The sequence below is a fragment of the Macaca thibetana genome, chromosome 5, assembly GCF_024542745.1.
Source record: "Macaca thibetana thibetana isolate TM-01 chromosome 5, ASM2454274v1, whole genome shotgun sequence".
Taxonomy (NCBI): Eukaryota; Metazoa; Chordata; class Mammalia; order Primates; family Cercopithecidae; genus Macaca; species Macaca thibetana.
The window spans coordinates 107947546-107965513 of record NC_065582.1 but is presented as its reverse complement, the minus strand read 5'-3'; the positions used below and the strand labels follow the sequence as shown (position 1 = coordinate 107965513).

Below are 17968 nucleotides of genomic sequence, written 5' to 3'. Positions count from 1 at the left end.
GAACATGGGCCACCTCACATAGACGGGCAGCCTGGTCTGTGTGTGGACAACGTTCCCCTGGAGTGGGTAATGTGTTCAGATACCTGCACACCATAAAAAAACTCAGGAGAAACTACTTACTTTTACCCTACTAAACCACAGAAGGTGACATTTGGAGGTGATGTAGTAAGCATTGCTCAAAAGTCAGAGCTTTAAAATGGTTATCTTTTTGACTTTGCCCTCTCAATTCACTTTTTTCCCCCGCAAGTTTAATTCAACGTAATTAAAGGATTTTTGTTAAACACTTATTCTGGGCGATTTAGCAATGACATGGCCCCTACCCAGAGAGTGTGTGTGTGTGTGTGTGTGTGCGACCATGATTTCAGGTTTGTAAGGCATGGAAGAGGGACCAGCTGGGTGGGCGCAAAGGATGAGTGGAACAAACAATTCCCCAAATATTTGGGAAATAAAGGGAAGATGAAGATAAAAGGAGGATAAAAGTTCTGTGAGGATAAAAAGGAAGGAGACATAAGCTTATGCTTTTCTATATTATCTTATACCTTTGTTATTCTCTAAGTTAGGAAATAATATATTTTAGGACATGTTCAACTTAGAAGCAATGAGGAGCTTGAGAATTTATGACAGTGAAGTATAATAATCCACCCCCTGGTATGAGAAGAAGAATTCTGGGACTGAAACGGGCCTCTGAGATGGAATGCCATAAATAGGACTCAACCTCAATCATTCCAGAGAGACAAGAATCAGTACCATTTTTTCCAGTTCCATTTTAAAAGGCCATCAAAGAAATAAATGTCATAAACAATGCCATACATCCAGCTTAGTGCTTAAATTCTCAGCATAGTTTTTATGATTAATATGAATCTCTCATTCTACCATTTAAAGTCTCAAGTTTTCTTTTTAGGATAAGGGCTGAGAATAGTTGCCAACTGTAGCTCAGTAAACCCTCATTATAAAATAGAACTCTCTTCCAATACTGGTTTCATGGGAGAGATCTAGTGGATTGCCTATGTTGTATGAACAATTTTTCTGGCATGCTGTTTATCATACTGTTATTATGTTAATTTAGGTGACATTAGGTTCGTGTGTCATACAGAACCATATGGTAACCAAAGGTCTGCCTTAATTTTAAGCTCATTCTTTAGTCAGCTCTCACATTTCTCAGACAAAATAATACGTGACAGTCTTTTCCTCAATATATTAATGTGAGGCATCTCCATGCCCTAGGATGGTCCCCGTCAGCAGTCACTAGAGACGTATACCCTGTGGTTAGGGTGACATCTTGAGGGAAGTCTCATTTCCAAGACTTTCTTATAAAGTTTTTGAGGCTCCTCTCTTCCAAATCCAGAGTCCTAAACTGTCATGGAACTGTGGTTAATATTCCATAGGTAATGTGACTTTGTAAAATCTACTCTCTGTTATTTTCTGTCCATTCCCAGGATGTAACTGACATTTTTGTTTTCTACAGATAGATGATGCTTGTTCGTCTTTTCTGTCCATTGATTCCCAGCCTCAGGTAATTCCAATTGAAGGTATTTTGTCATAATGTAGGTGTTTGTGTAGTGCTTAAACTCTCCATTGCTGCCTTTGGAACCTTTACGTGCTCACGAAAACATGTCAACATATGAGATATTATTACATTTGCTGCAGATAATAATCAATACTGTGGGCTTGTGTTGTAATGTGCTAGGGCTTTCATCTCTAAATAAAATAGATTTGCAGATAATATACACATATTTTGTAATGTCAAATTAAAATGTTAATTTCAAAATCAAATTATATGTTAAGTTAGAAATACTATAACTGTCAGGGTGCAGTGGCTTATGCCTGTAATCCCAGTGCTTTGAGAGGTCCAGGTGGGAGGATCACTTGAGGCTGGGAGTTCGAGACTAGCCTGGGCAACATAGCAAGACCCTGTCTCTACCAAATCATATTAGTAAAAATTTAAGCAAACTAACACAGGAACAGAAAACCAAATACTGCATGTTCTCACTTACAAGTGGGAGTTAAATGATACGAACACATGAACACAAAGAGGGGGAAAACAGACACAGGGCCTACTTGAGGGTGGAGGTGGGAAGAGAGAGACGATCAGAAGAAATAACTATTGGGTACTAGACTTAGTACCTGGGTGACGAAATAATCTGTATAACAGAACCCTGTGACACAAGTTTACCTATATGACAATCTTGCACATGTACTGCTGAACCTAAAATAAAAGTTTAAATAATTATAAAAATTTAAAACACTGTATCTATTGCTGTATTTGGGGACAAATATCCTATCTCCCAATTGAGTTCGAAACCCATTGAGAGATGAATTTATGAGTCAGACTTTCGGAGGTCAAAATATCGTCATTATAATGGAAAAGTCCATTTGTGACTGTGGCTTCAGATCTGATATCAAGTGTGTCTGCTATAATTGCCTCCAGAATTAAACTTGCCTGCAAGTCTCAGACAGTGACTCTGAGCTTTCCACCAGTCAGATTCTCAGCCACAGGGCAGAGACCAGGCAAGAACAGCTGACCAGAGTAAGAACACTAACTCCATAGAGGAAGGAGCTGAACTGAACATGCCCAATTTCTTCCTCTCAGTTCACCTACCAGACAGCTCACTCCTCTTCAATAGAAAAGAATTAAGAGAAGGTTTTGGAAAGAGGCCAGGAGTGCTAATCTAGCCCCTCCACATGGACACTTAAGGAGTGGGGAATAAGTGTGTTCTTACATTGTCTTTACTGGATGATGCTGCTTTCAGAGTCATCAACTATGCGCCTGGGGCATACTCCCTACACAGTCTGGCCAAGGTGTCCAGGCTGTTGGTCACACAGTCTCCATTTGTGTTTTCCTGGCCGGTGTGAAGAAGCAGCCTCGTATAGTGTTGTATTTCTCCTGCCTCAATCTATACCCTAGGTACCTGCTGGAAATTTGAGGTTTTAGGTAGTAAAGCAAGAACAAGATCACCATAGATGACGTTTTTGAACAATATTTCAAATTAATCCAGGAGCATTGGCAGATATATATTAATAACATGAGATAGATATTAATCAGTATATATGCATTTGTGTTGTATTTAAAATTCAGGAACATCCTCAAAATCACTTTTAGGTCTTCAGTACTAAGAGGATGAATTTTAAAGCGCTCATTTAAACTTCATCAAGATAAACTAATGTTTGACTGGATTTCAGTACTGTGCCTCTTTCAAGAGGAGCTTAGTAAATTTACTATTTGTAACTTTTACATTTATAATGTAAATAGTAATAAATTTAATACTTTAAAAAATATTGTTTTATTACGTGTGAAATTAAAGCTATGCATTAAAACCTAATTTTGGTTTCACCATAGTATATTGGTGATGTTCTTATATGGGATACATTTATAGCCAGCACCTAGAATCATGCTTGAGAAGAGACTCAGTAAATATCTCTTTAATTACTTTGTTAATAAAACCCAGCAGCAAGCATGCTATGCAGAAATTTTTCTCTTGTAACAAATATCATTATATCATCTGTTTTTATGGCCCATTCACTAGTTTAAAAACCATATAAATATGGTTTTACTGATTTAGCTCTCAAATAAAAAATATAAATTCTGGAAGAATACATACAAAATAAATGATAATGGTTATGTGGAAGGGGAGTCCTAGGTGGATAGAACAGAAAAAGGAGGACTTTTTAACTGGATATCATCTTATAATTTTTTTGCTTTGAAACGTGTGAAATTATGAATTATTCAAAATTCAAAGGAAATAAATGAAATAAATTGTATAAAAGAGATAGATTTACAAGTCCCTTCCCTAGAAATAGCTGCTAAATGAATACAGATGCATCTCTTTGGAATGGTGTTTATGTGTAGTAACTGTATTTGGGTACCTTCACAGGAATAAGTAATATTAATAAATTAGGAATTGTTTTTAAAAATTGTATTCCTGATGTTTTGGGAATATATCATTTTATGGGCTTACTTCTGTGGCTGGGTTTCTTCATATGCTTGGTGATCGTTGGCTGGCTATTAGCAGGGGTGGTGGAGGTAGCTGGGCGAAGTATTACTTACAGTCCAGCAGGCTAGTCTGAACTTTTTCACATGGTTGCTGGGTTCCACCAGCAGTGGGGAGAGCAAGCTCATTACCTAAGTGGGTTTCAAACGTCTGCTTGTAACATGTTTACTCATGCCCCACTGGCCAAAGCAAGACACAGAGTCAATGTGGGGGGCCACACTCAGTGTCTGCGTTAGGGGACTGACTACATAAAGGCAATGGATACAGGGAGGCGTGATTCAATGAGGATATTATCATAACAGTAATTACTATAATTTCTAAAAATTGTCATTATTTTCTCAAAACATTGATAATAAACTCAATTCATGAGTGGGCAATTCAGTACACAACTGAAAACTAGTTGTAAGTATAGCTATTGTACTCAGATTTAAGGTTTTAGCATCACTTAGTCATTTAAAATACTAAGCCATCATATCACTGCTTTGTTCCAAATCTTCTTACGGTTTCTTATTGCAATTAGAATAATATCAAAATCCCTTGATACAGCCCACAGACCCTAAATAATTTTTTTTAATTTTAAGTTCGGGGTAAATGTGCTGTTTTGTTATGTAGGTAAAGTATGTTGTGGAGGTTTGGTGTACAGATTATTTCATCACCCAGGTAATAAGCATATTACTAGATAGGTAATTTTTTGATCCTAACCCTCTTCCCACCCTCCACCCTCAAGTAGGCCCTGGTATCTATTGTTCCCTTCTTTTTGGCCATGTGCATCTGTGTTTAGCTCCTACTTACAAGTGAGAACATGTGGTATTTGGTTTTCTGTTCCTGTGTTATTTAGCTTAGGGTAATACCCTCCAGCTCCATCCATGTTGCTGCAAAGGACATGATCTCATTCTTTTTTATGGCTGCATAGTATTCAGTGGTGTATATGTACCACCAAATTTGATAAAATTTTAAAACATTGTTAATTTTCACATACACTATTATCTTATTATTTATGTGATTATGTGACCATTGCTTTGAAACATTTTTACCAAGTAGAAAATGTTATCTTTAAGGTCTATAAATTTAAAAATAAGATATTAAAACTTTCATGTATTTCAATCCTTGAAGAATAGTTGAGAATTGACTTCTTGTAAAGGGGAGTTGGGGAAAATGCATTTGCTTTGAAACTTTTTCAGTCAAAGTACAATCTTACTGAACCTCATCCAGCTTAGAAACTGTTTCCTAAGGAGAAACAGCTCACATGTGTGAATTTATTCTTCTTTGAGTTGAAATACATTTTTGAAACATGACATTGTAGATATTCTCTTCTTATTGTTTCGTATTTTCTATTTTGAAATCAGCTATAAGTGTTTGTTCTTCTTTGAGGTGAAATACATTTTTGACACATGATATCACTGCGTATTTTTTTCTTATTGTTTTGTATTTTCTATTTTGAAATGATCGTAAGTGGAGCATTTTGTTTTTGTTTTTAGAGATAGGGTCTCACTTTATCCCAGGCTGGAATGCAGTGGTACAAGTGTAGCTCACCACAGCTACAAACTCCTTGGCTCAAGCAATCCTTCCAGCTCAGCCTCCTGAATAGCTGGGACTACAGGCGCATGCCACCATGCCCAGCTAATTAAAAGAAAAAAATTTTGTGTACAGATGGGGGTCTCACCATCTTGCCTAGGCTGGTAAGAGAAGTTTTAGGGATTTTATTTCATATTTTTGTGGGGTGACCTGTGTATTCAGCCCTTAAGTATAACCAGTGAGAAAGGATGTATCAGTGTTCACACTCTAGTTTTTCTCGCTGCCAACTCCCAACTCTAGGCTTAGCAGGCAATACCAAAGCAACACAAGAATATCTACAAATCAGAAGGCCAAGGTCCCAGGCCATGCTCCTCCAACTCCTAGCCATGTGTGGTATTGGGCAAGTGACAGTCTCTTAGAACCTCACTTCCTCTGTATATGAGAATCACAATTCATGTCCTGTGTAGGACAGAATACAAATTATGTATAGTCATGCATCACTTAACAATGGGGATATACATTCTGAGAAACGTGTCCTTAGATGATCTGTCATTGTGTAAAGATCATAGAGTGTACTTACACAAATCTAGATGTACAGCCTACTACACACCTAGGCTATATGACTACAAACCTGTACAGCACATTACTGTAATGAATACTGTGGGCAGTTGTAACACAATATGTATCTAAACATATCTAAATGTAGAAAAAGTACAGTAAATACATAATATAAAAGATAAAAAATGATACACTTGTATAGGGCACTCACCATGAATGGAGCTTGAAAGACTGGAAGTTGCTTTGAGTGAGTCAATGAGTCAGTAATGAGTGAATGTGAAGGCCTAGGACATTACTATACACTACTGCAGATTTCATAAACACTGTAAACTTAGGCTGCTTTAAATTTATTTAAAAATTTTTCTCTCTTCAATAATAAATTAACCTTAGCTTACTATAACTTTTATACTTTATAAACTTATTAATTTTTTTTTTTTTCAAGACAGGATCTCACTCTGTCATCCAGGCTGGAGTGCAGTGGCATAATCATGGCTCACTGTAGACTCGAACTCCTGGGCTCAGATGATCTTCCCATTTCAGCCTCCTGAGTAGCTGGGACTATAGGCATGCATCACCACACCTGGCTAATTTTTTGTATTTTTTGTAAAGACAGGATCTTGCTATGTTGTCCAGGCTGGTCTGAAACTCCTGGGCTCAAGCAATTCTTCCACCTCGGCCTCTCAAAGTGCTGGGATTACAGGCATGAGCCACCGTTCCTGGCCAACTTTTTAATATTTTAGAACTTTTTTCTCTTTTGTAATGACACTTGGCTTACAACACAAATTCGTTGAACAGGTGTATGTAAATATTTTCTTTCTTTATATCCTCATTCTATAAGCTTTTGAAATTAAAAAGAATTTTTTTTTGACTTTTTAAACTTTGTTGTTAAAAATGAAGACATAAGCATTCATATTAGTCTAGGCCTACACAGGTCAGGATCATCAAGCTATGACTAGATGATAGGAATTTTTCAGCTTCATAATAATCTTATGTGACCACCATTGTATATGCACTCTATCATTGACTGATTGACTGAAATGCCATTATGTGGTGCATGACTGTATATGAAAGTGTTTTATAATTTATTGAAACACTATGTACATGTGAGGCATTATTAATAAATAACCCAAGAATTTGCATGACAAGCAAACAAATGGAATGAAGAGAACAAAGCAGACCTCTGATGCTAGGAAGGGTGCACAGGAAAACTGTCGACTCCACCTGCATCTCGAACCACAACCAACCATGTCAAGCATGTAGTTGTTCAAAGGGAGAGAAGGTGAGACTACTTGAGGCCCTGAACAATTATTTTCATATCTCTCTCTTTTTTTTTTTTTTTTTTTGAGACAGAGTCTCACTCCGTCATCCAGGCTGGAGTGCAGTGGCGCCACCTCAGCTCACTGCAACCTCTGCCTCCCAGGTTCAAGTGATTCTCCTGCCTCAGCCTCCCTAGTAGCTGGAATTACAGGCGCGTGCTACCATGCCTAGCTAATTTTTTGTATTTTAGTAGAGACTAGGTTTCACCATGTTGGCCAGGCTGATCTCGAATTCCTGACCTCAGGAGATCCGCCTGCCTCAGCATCCCAAAGTGCTGGGATTACAGGCGAGAGCCCCTGCACCCGACCTCTTTTTCATATAACTTCTAAATTAAGAATCACTTCAGCTGTAAATCAACCTGAGAACTTTACCTACATTTAATTATTCTAAGAACTCTCTGCAGTGATGTCGTCCCCAGCTTAGAGCTGAATAAACAGAAATTTAGAGAGGTTAGGTAACCAGCCCAAGGTTACACAGCTAATAAAGAGCAGAAATGGAATTTGCACTGTGTAGAGTTACAGCCTTCCCAACTCCATAGCTCATACTTTTAACCACTAATTATATTGCCCTCCCCACTGTTCTAGTTCTTCATTACTTCCAAAATGCATATATTAAGTAATCAATTGTTTATGGTGCTACTGTGCTAAACCCTGTGCAAAGCAGGTTTCGCCCCTGCTTGTCCATTTCTTCTACTCCTCACCACACCCAGCTGGCTGCTAACCACAGAGCCCTGCCCTACTTCTGTGTTTGAATGCTTTGAAAAACCTGATCCTGGGGTGTGCAGTCAGCAACGTGGAAGGGTGGTACGCAGATTAGGTGCACCACACATGGCTTCTTCTCCTCCACTTCCCATTGTTTTCGAGCAATTGCCGGATTTTCAGATTAGCCAATAATGAGTAATATTCAGTGAGGTTCACAGCTTTGGCATGTAGATGCAGATTTTGCTACAAGCTGGGAAGAATAATTCCTCTTCTGGCACTGTCCCTTGTTACCCTCAGTCATAGAATTTCATAATATTTTAGCAAGTGCTGAGAACTATGTATCTAGATCACAGCGGAAGCCTTCATGAGTGCGTATGTACAGTACTTACCTTTTTTTGTTGTTTCTGGTGAGAAGGAAGGCTTTACTTTTACAGCCAAGTTTTTGTTGTGAGAGAAATCAAAGGATTCCAGCAGTTTTAATAATCTACGGAAGGATTCTTTTCTAGGTAGTTAGCATTTCCTCATGCCCCTAACATTTTATAGTTATCTCTTCTATGTAAATGTCATTAAAGCAGAAGCATAACTTACATATCTTCTCATTTCTGTCAGGCATCCAATGCACTGGAGGAGCTTTGCTTTGTGATTATGGGAATGCTACCAAAGCCTCAGGTAAGGTTGAAATAGTGTTTTGTTTGTAGACAAAAATTATCCAAAAATTTCTTGGAATTTCTCCTGGAAGAAAATATACTCAATTTAGGAAGCATGCCAAGACAAGTTAGAAGAGGAAACATTGTTTTTGGATAAGAAATAATTCAGTTTCTCTGATGTCTGAGAATTGAGCATCATATTAATGGAGCTTACAGTAATCTAATAGGGAAATCATATGTCCCTATCAAATATAAAATGAGTTCCAGTCCGGAGGAATAAATATGGGGTCATGTTGGCTCTCTTTTTTTGCCCTGACTCATGCTACTTTGGAGAACAGATGCATCTTTCTAAGCTGCTAAGCACATCTAATGGTTCAAAGGTTAGGACATTGTACCTTGTGGGAGAGTAGGACATTAAGAATGCAAAACAAAAGCAAATTGTATTGTCATTGTCTTGGTTTCTTATTAAAATTACTTGATTCTTCTGGGAGAACTTTTTGTCCTACAGTGAGGGTAGATGGAAACTTGAAAAGTAGCATAAGCACTATACCTAATTTTATAATCTCTGTCTTATGGATGAACTTATTTTTAAGCTACTTTATTAAAAATGAGAGCTTCAGGTTTGGAATTATACTTTTCATTTGCAATTCTAACTTAATCTGTGGTCATTGGTACACTCTGACTTTCATACCTTTTATATATAATAATTCAAAGAAAAAAATTGATAATTTGAAAGCATAAATGTTTTATGAAACTAAATAATTTCTGCCTACAATTGTATATTTATCCATTGTTTCTATCGGTGACATTGTCCCAAAAAGCATAATTGATTTTTTTCCTAATTAAGATAAAATAAATGACAATGGTGTTTATTCATGATCTTCCATTTGTATTAAAAACAAGTGAGAAAGAACAACAACAAAAAAGGAATTATACGATTTAAATTTTTTTTTTTTTTTTTTTTTTTTTTGAGACGGAGTCTTGCTCTGTTACCCAGGCTGGAGTACAGTGGCATCATCTCGGCTCACTGCAAGCTCTGCCTCCCGGATTCAAACCATTCTTCTGCCTCAGCCTCCCAAGTAGCTGGGACTACAGGCACGTGCCACCACGCTCGGCTAATTTTTTGTCTTTTTTCAGTAGAGACGGGGTTTCACCGTGTTAGCCAGGGTGGTCTCAATCTCCTGACCTCATGATCTGCCCACCTCGGCCTCCCAAAGTGCTGGGATTACAGGTGTGAGCCACTGCACCCGGCTAAAAATTGTTTTATGAAAGACATCAAAAACAACTCATAACCTTCTTATTTAGTGATAAACAGTAAAAATACTTTAATGTGATTCTTTCAGTCTTCTCCTCTGAATATTCCATCATGTCATGATATAATAATTTCGCATTCTACCACTGTTGAATATTTAGGATGTTTCCAATTTTTCACTCTTATGAATAAAGTTGCAGTAAAGAGATCTTTATGCACATCGTATTTGTAAACAATATTCAATTAATTTCCCATTTATTTTTAGAGCAATGGATGCTTAACTAATTTCAGTCATATTTTATATGTAACATGAGTCATGTGTTTTAAACAATTATGTGCTATAACATAAAATTATTGTATATAAGATAGTAAAATTTTACAATATATAATAATATAATATCTCTTTTCAATAGGAACAAGATGAAAAAGATAATACTAAAAGGGTAAGATGATTTTCATAAATCTATACCTTATAAAATAATAAGGAAACCATTAATTCTTATAGTAAAACTTACTGCTTTTTTAAAACAGTTCTTATTTCATTATTCGAAGACACAGAAGTTGGGCAATTCAAATGTTGTGGTAAGTTGTAGAACCACTTCTTAGTAATCACTAATATTTGTTTAAAATAATGAACCTGTTTTTGCAGCATAACAGAGCTACATCAGAATTCAAATTTTTTACTTTAAAAGTTTATATGTGAGTAAAAGAATGAAATTCAATATTTATTATCCATTTGATTTATTTTATATGTCAATTACTACCTGTACATTAAATTCATTCTTTAATTCATTCATTCTTTAACAGTTATTTACAAAGTATTAGCTATATGCTATGTGCCAGGCACAATTCTAGGTACTAGAAATATAGCAATAAATAAAACAAAATTTAAAAAAGAAATCCCTGGCCAGGCATGGTGCCTCGTGCCTATAATCCCAGCAGTTTGGGAGGCCGAGGCAGGCAGATCACTTGAGGTCTGGAGTTCAAGACCAGCCTTGCCAACATGGTGAAACCCTGTCTCTAATAAAAATACAAAAATTAGCCAGGTGTGGTGGTGCACGCCTGTGGTCCCAGCTACTCGGGAGGTTAAGGCAAGAGAATTGCTTGTACCCAGGAGGTGGAGGTTGCAGTGAGCTGAGATCACGCCACTGCACTCTAGCATGGACGACAGAGTGATACTCTGTCTCAAAAAAAAAAAAGAAAGAAAAGAAAAGTCCCTGCTTTTGTGAAACACATTCTAAAGACCAAGAAAATAAAAAAGCAAATAAATAAGTAAAACATATTGTTTCAGATGGCAGTTGTTGCAAATTAAAAAATCATTTGATCCAAGGGCATTTTTTATTTTAAAGGATGATTGTCGAAAATGTAATTAAATATAATTAGAAATATCCTCTTCTATTCCTAAGATGTTCTTATTAGTAATTAGACATTTAATGTGCGAATGTATTCTCTAAGGTTAGCCAAAAACCAGTAACTTGAATTCAGTTCACTTTAAAATCATGTAGTATTAGCAGTAGTTTTTCTTTTTGTAGGCATGGATTTTAAAAATGCTAACCAGCCTACTTGGTGTTTCAATCTAGAATACTTAGAAATTATTTGACTATAATATTATTTCCACACTTGTGATTCACTTCCGTGAACCAATTTAGGGAATGAGGAGCATAGTGTATTTTAAGCAGATACATACCTATGGAAAGGTAACTGTAATCTTAAACTCAGTTTGAAATATTTATCACATGGAATATTCTTAACATATGAGGAGGCGAAAGATTATACTGGCTTTACACCAAGTACAAGTTGAATTAGTTAACAGATAACTGTTATATAGGGCTCAACATAATCCATGTCATAAATGAATTTAACATTAATGAGAAGTCTCAGTGTGACCCATACCTTTTTTAAAAATGCAGCCATAGCAGGTAGGTAGCTATATATCTCAAGTGTGCTTTCATTTTCTTTGGCTTGGCACCTTTACATTTTGGGAAAATGTATCTTAGTCACAGTTTTCACTATCGAGAACACATTGTCATTTTCACACATTGTTGTGTTGCTCCCAATGTTTCTATTTTAAGTATATAATTTATAAAGGAGGTTATTAGATGTGTGTATAGTATAATCTTCCAGATAAACATGTTTATAGTGGAAAATTGCTACTGGCAGTGTGGGTTTTGCCTGGCCCGAATTATTCTGACTAAGTCTAGTAACAGACAGACTGCCTTTTGCCTCTCAAAGAGGCAATGAGGGGTTTTACTTGCTGACAATTCACGAGAGAGCTGCAGCTGTTGGGAAAGTGCTTCTTCTCAATATGAGGACAAAAATCCCAGTGTAGAGCTACCAAATTTTATCCCATCTCTTGGTTCATTCTCCATAGTTCTTTGAATTGCTCCCGAAGAGCTGTTTTAGGTGACATCTTTAATTTTCCGTTTTGTCTGGGACAAGTTTAGTGGGTAAAAACAAAAACAAATAGGAAGCGTCTTGATGGCCAGTGCTCATCGCGTGTGTGTTCATGTCCTCTCAGTCATCTGTTGTGCATCCGTTGCTGCAGCTCGTTCCTCACCTGCATGAGAGAAGAATGAAGAGATTCAGAGTGGACGTATGTAATACAAACTGCATGCTGGCTTTGCCATTCCGCATGGGGCAGCCCTTTCTGTTAATTCCCAGCTGTGGTAGTTCATCAAATGCTGCTCTTCAGGATAAGCCCACACTAATACCCAGTTAGCCAACGTAAGAGCATCTGTTTGCAGAGTAGAAGAGAATTGTTCAAGCCGCCCTTCCATGGACCCCTGCAATATTGTGTCCCTTCTAGCTGAAGCTGTGGACATTGAGGAAAGTTGGAACTACACTGTTTTCCAAAAGCCATGACTCTCTTGGTGAGAAAATCTATTCTTGGTTTAAGAAAGCTTGTATCCAGTCCTTAGGTAGGAATAAGAGAACAAATAAAGGACAATGTACTGCCCCTCTGTATCCAGCTTGGCAAATAGCTAGGATGGCAAGCTTTCTGCAAGTATTTAAATGTTCTTAAGAGCAGGCCAGGCCTGGTGGCTCACACCTGTAATCCCTTCAACTTTGAAGGTCCAGGTGAGTGGATCCCTTGAGGTCAGGAGTTCGAGACCAGCCTTGGCAACATGGCGAAACCCCGTCTCTACTAAAAATACAAAAAAAAAAAAAAAAAAGTTAGCCAGGCATATTGGCGCATGCCTGTAATCCCAGTTACTCGGAGGCTGAGGCATAAGAATCGCTTGAACCCATGAGGCAGAGGTTGCACTGCACTCCAGCTTGGGTGACAGAGCAAGACTCCGTCTCAAAAAAAAAAAAAAAACAAGTTGGTAAGACTATGGTTCGTGAAGTAAATATCAGAAACTAAATATATATACTTTGGTTTTTTCAACAAAAAAATGTGACCTAAGTCCAGGGATCCACCCACCTGGACCTTCCAAAATTGAAGGGATAACAGGTGTGAGCCACCAGGCCTGGCCTACTCTTAACAACATTTAAATACTTGAGCAGAAAGCTTGCCATCCTAGCTATTTTGCCAATATGTGTAAGATGAATGTAACCACTTTAATACAGTCTAACTGTGTTACGTTGTGGAGTTTTCACAGTCATTTAAAAAGAATCCTAACTCTTGTGGCTCACGCCTGTAATCCCAGCACTTTGGGAGGCTAGGTGGGTGGATCATTTGAGGTCAGGAGTTTGAGACCACTCTGGCCAACATGGTGAAACCCCGTCTTTACTAAAAATACAAAAATTAGCCGGGTGTGGCGGTGGGCGCCTGTGATCCCAGCTACTCGGGAGGAGAATCACTTGAACGGGGGAGGCGAAGGTTGCAGTAAGCCGAAATCTTGCCACTGCCCTGCAGCCTGAGTGACAGTGCGAGACTCCGTCTCAAAAAAAAAAAAAAAAAAAGAAAAGAAAAAAAAAGAATCCTAACCCTTGTGACACTGATGATTTCTGCAATTATTTTGTATACATATATATTATATACTTTTTTGTTTTTGTTTTTTGAGACGGAGTCTCGCTCTGTCACCCAGGCTGGAGTACAGTGGTGTGATCTTGGCTCACTGCAAGCTCCGCCCCCCATGTTCACGCCATTCTCCTGCCTCAGCCTCCCGAGGAGCTGGGATTACAGGCGCCCGCCACCACGCCCGGCTAATTTTTTGCATTTTTAGTAGAGACGGGGTTTCACTGTGTTAGCCAGGATGGTCTGGATCTCCTGACCTCGTGATCCACCCACCTCGGCCTCCCAAAGTGCTGGGATTACGGGCATGAGCCACCGCGCCCCGCCTCTAGGATTATTTTTAAGTAATGCCTTCCCTTGCTGTAATACATTATAATTTTCAGTCTTATTTTATTCTTTGAGGAACTCTGTTAGTACTTTACAAGTATTATTTCCCATTTACAAAAGGGAAAGCAAGTCAGAATAGTTGAAGGAGTTTCCCAAGATCGTATTAGTAAGAGAAAGTGCAAAATAGTCTTCTGGCTTCTGATCTAGGCAAACTTTTTTTCACTATGCTGTATCCTTTATAGTTTAATCTTGGGTACTTTTATTATGTTATTTTTAAATTATGTATTTTATTATTAAAAGTTGAATTCAGGCTGGGCACGGTGGTTCACGCTTGTAATCCCAGCACTTTGGGAGGCCCAGGTGGGTGGATCACCTGTCAGGAGTTTGAGACCAGCCTGTCCATCATGATGAAATCTCGTCTCTACTAAAAATACAAAAAAAAAAAAAAATTAGCTGGGCGTGGTGGCGGCACCTGTAATCCCGGCTACTTGGGAGGCTGAGGCGGGAGAATAGTTTGAATCAGGGGGGCAGAGGTTGCAGTAAGCTGAGATCGTGCCACTGCACTCCAGCCTGGGTGACAGAGCAAGACTACGTCTCAAAACAAACAAACGAAAAAAATTTGAGTTCAGATCAAAGTTTTCTTTAATTTCAATACCATATTTAATTTATTCTTCTTAAAATGCTACCCAAAGTTTTCAGACACTTTTAAAAACGCATAGAGTTTAGGTGAATATATTCCTCAAAATTTATTTTTATGGCCAGTATTTCCTCCCTAGAATCTTCACATTCTTTTTTTTTTTTTTTTTTTTTTTTTTTTTTTTTTTTTTTTTTTTTTTTTTAGACGGAGTCTCACTCTGTCGCCCATGCTGGAGTACAGTGGCACGATCTCGGCTCACTGCAAGCTCCACCTCCCGGGTTCATGACATTCTCCTGCCTCAGCCTCCTGAGTAGCTGGGACTACAGGCGCCTGCCACCACGCCCGGCTAATTTTTTTGTATTTTTAATAGAGATGGGGTTTCACCGTGTTAGCCAGGATGGTCTCGACCTCCTGACCTCGTGATCCACCCACCTCGGCCTCCCAAAGTGCTGGGATTACAGGCTTGAGCCACCGCACCCGGCCAGAATCTTCACATTCTTAAATGAAGCTTCCATCAAAGAAGACAATATCTGATGCCAACTGTAAAGAGAAATGTAAGATCTTAGGCAGTAGCCCCTTAAAATATTAGAATTTGCAGAATGAAGAAAAAAGTAGTTGTCATCAAACTCTAGAAGTAATACATGCTTTTTTGATTTAACTTTTACTTCTTAAAGTATTTGCTTGAGTTATGAATTAGTAAACAATTTCAACTTAAAGATTCAGTTTCTTAAAAGACACCAACAATCATTAGTATGACTACATTATTTCAGTGCCGTGATTTACAAAACCAAAGCTAATCACTCAGTATTGTGGCCAGTTTAGTACATTGAGTGAATTTTCCACCTTCAGTGATATCATCTATATTTTCAGACAAATGATAAATCTTAAGGGTATTTTGCAGCCAGTCAAGTTTCCTAGAAACCTACGAAAGAAAATAATTTAAAAGATGAATAGAAATGCAATTGTAGGAGAGTGTTCGCTTTGCTGGGCCTAAGTCATCTAATTTTAAAATGTATCTTTGATAGTGAAATATTTTGGATTCTTGAAGAAATGAGGTTTTAGATCTTAAAACACTTTTCTTAAATTTTGATTGCTAGACATCTTCCAATTTCATTCCCACATCTTTTTTTTATCTCTACCTCCCAAATTATTTTATATACTACTCTATGCTTAATGATAAGACTCTAAAAAGATCTGTATGTTTGGGTTTTGCATTTGGAAGTTTTAAATATTTGGCACATTTAAATTTACATTTACATTTTGTCCTGCCTTTTAGTATTTTCTCTTTAATATGATATGCATTTGAATTTTTTTTTTTTTTTTTTTTTTTTTTTTTTTTTTTTTTTTGAGACGGCGTTTTTCTCTGTCACCTAGGCTGGAGTGCAGTGACGTTTTCATGGCTTACTGCAGCCTTGACCTCCTGGGCTCAGGCAATCCTCCCACCTCAGCCTCCTGAGGAGCCTGAGGAATTGGGTCCACAGGTGTGTGCCATCACACCTGGCTAAATTTTTTTATTATTTTTAGAGACTAGGTCTCTCTATGTTGCCGAGGCTGGTCTCAAACTCCTGGGCTCAAGTGATCCTCCCACATCAGTCTCCCAAAGTGCTCAGATTACAAGCATTAACCACTGTACCCAGCTGAGAACGTTGCTTACATAGGTATATAAACATATGGTTTATATGTGTACATTTTTTTTAATTTTGAAAACTTAAAACTTTATTTTTTATTTTTCATTGGTATATTATAGTTATACATATTTTGGGGGTACATGTGATATTTTGATACATGTATACAGTATGTACATTTTTAAATACAGATTTTTTCAATATTAAGTAATTTGGGGAGTTATAGTAAAGATGAAAATTAAATACTATATTGAGAATTTAAGATACATTTGTTGCAAACTAAGTATTTCAGAATTTAAACATATATCAGAGCCATTTCTTAGAATTTAATATGATAGTATTCATATTATAAAATAGTTGAAAAAGGTCTTGGCTGACAGATTTCATGGTGATAGCCATGCTGATAATGCTTTTATGATATAGATAATTGTTAATGAAAATAGGAAGCTATAAGCCAATTTTATGGAAACCATAAAATGTTAATGTATTTTTTTCACAAAGTTTAAAATGAAATGTTTAAGAAAAAGATATACTTATTATGAATAATTGGGTCATTCCTATTAATATTTGGAAATTTAAAAATTAACATTCTGCATATATAATTATATTAGGAACATCTGTCCTAAAGCTTCATCAAATAAACATAATTTACCAAATTTGTCCCTTAATTTCAAACTACATTTCTGTAGAAATATTGTATAATATTTTTTAGCTTTGACACAATTCTGTTTTGTATTTCCCCCTGTTCATGTGTTAACACATGCAATATGTATTTTAAATAAATTATTTCATTCTAACAAAATGCTGAAAGGAGAATTTAAATATAGTCAATTATGAAGTGTCTGTCATTTCTCTTTCTACTTATTGATGAATTCACCTACAACTGACAAAATTCCTGAAAGGCAAATTGGTCACACTGATAAGGAAATTATTTCTAAATATAAGATTCTGATGATACTACTAGTTGTTGAAAATTTTCAGGTATAATACAAAAATTCTCTATTCAAGTCCCTGATTTCCTCTATGTTTAGTTATGATAGTTGAAAGTAATTCTGACCCTCAATGTACTTGCAAGGAGAATTTGCACTTATTTTTAGTGTTATTTGATTTGTAATGCCCTCATTTTCTCTTCTAGGAAGAATTCCAAAGTCCCTTTGCAAGTCAAAGTCGAGGATATTTTTTATTCAGGGTAGGTACATACTGTATTTTTTTTAAAAAAATCAATCTACATCAAAATTTAAAAACATGTTCACTGTGTATTTAATTAACTTTTACATTTCAATTAAGTTTTAAAGTTTATAGATGTTTGGCATCAGGTGTTACAGTCTGACATTCACTTCTGTCACCACTTTATTGCTTCAATACCATAGTATCTCTGATCTCTCCTTTGATCTATTGCTCATGTTTAAACACCTCCAGTAACAGTCACCTATTTGACACTT

At 36.9% G+C, this 17968-nt stretch overlaps 1 protein-coding gene across 2 annotated transcripts in view; it reads left to right on the top strand.

Annotated features, from left to right (window-relative positions):
* The window catches only part of NMU (neuromedin U), a 35048-nt gene that overhangs the window by 11398 nt on the left and 5682 nt on the right, over positions 1-17968 (top strand). Inside the window, exons 3-8 of one of the 2 annotated variants that reach the window (XM_050790637.1) lie at positions 1466-1513; positions 8690-8749; positions 10393-10422; positions 10511-10561; positions 12498-12572; positions 17662-17715. In XM_050790637.1, coding sequence (XP_050646594.1) covers positions 1466-1513; positions 8690-8749; positions 10393-10422; positions 10511-10561; positions 12498-12572; positions 17662-17715 — 318 coding nt within the window. Of the gene's footprint in view, positions 1-1465; positions 1514-8689; positions 8750-10392; positions 10423-10510; positions 10562-12497; positions 12937-17661; positions 17716-17968 lie in introns of those variants that run through there. The other variant, XM_050790636.1, reaches the window with a different exon arrangement.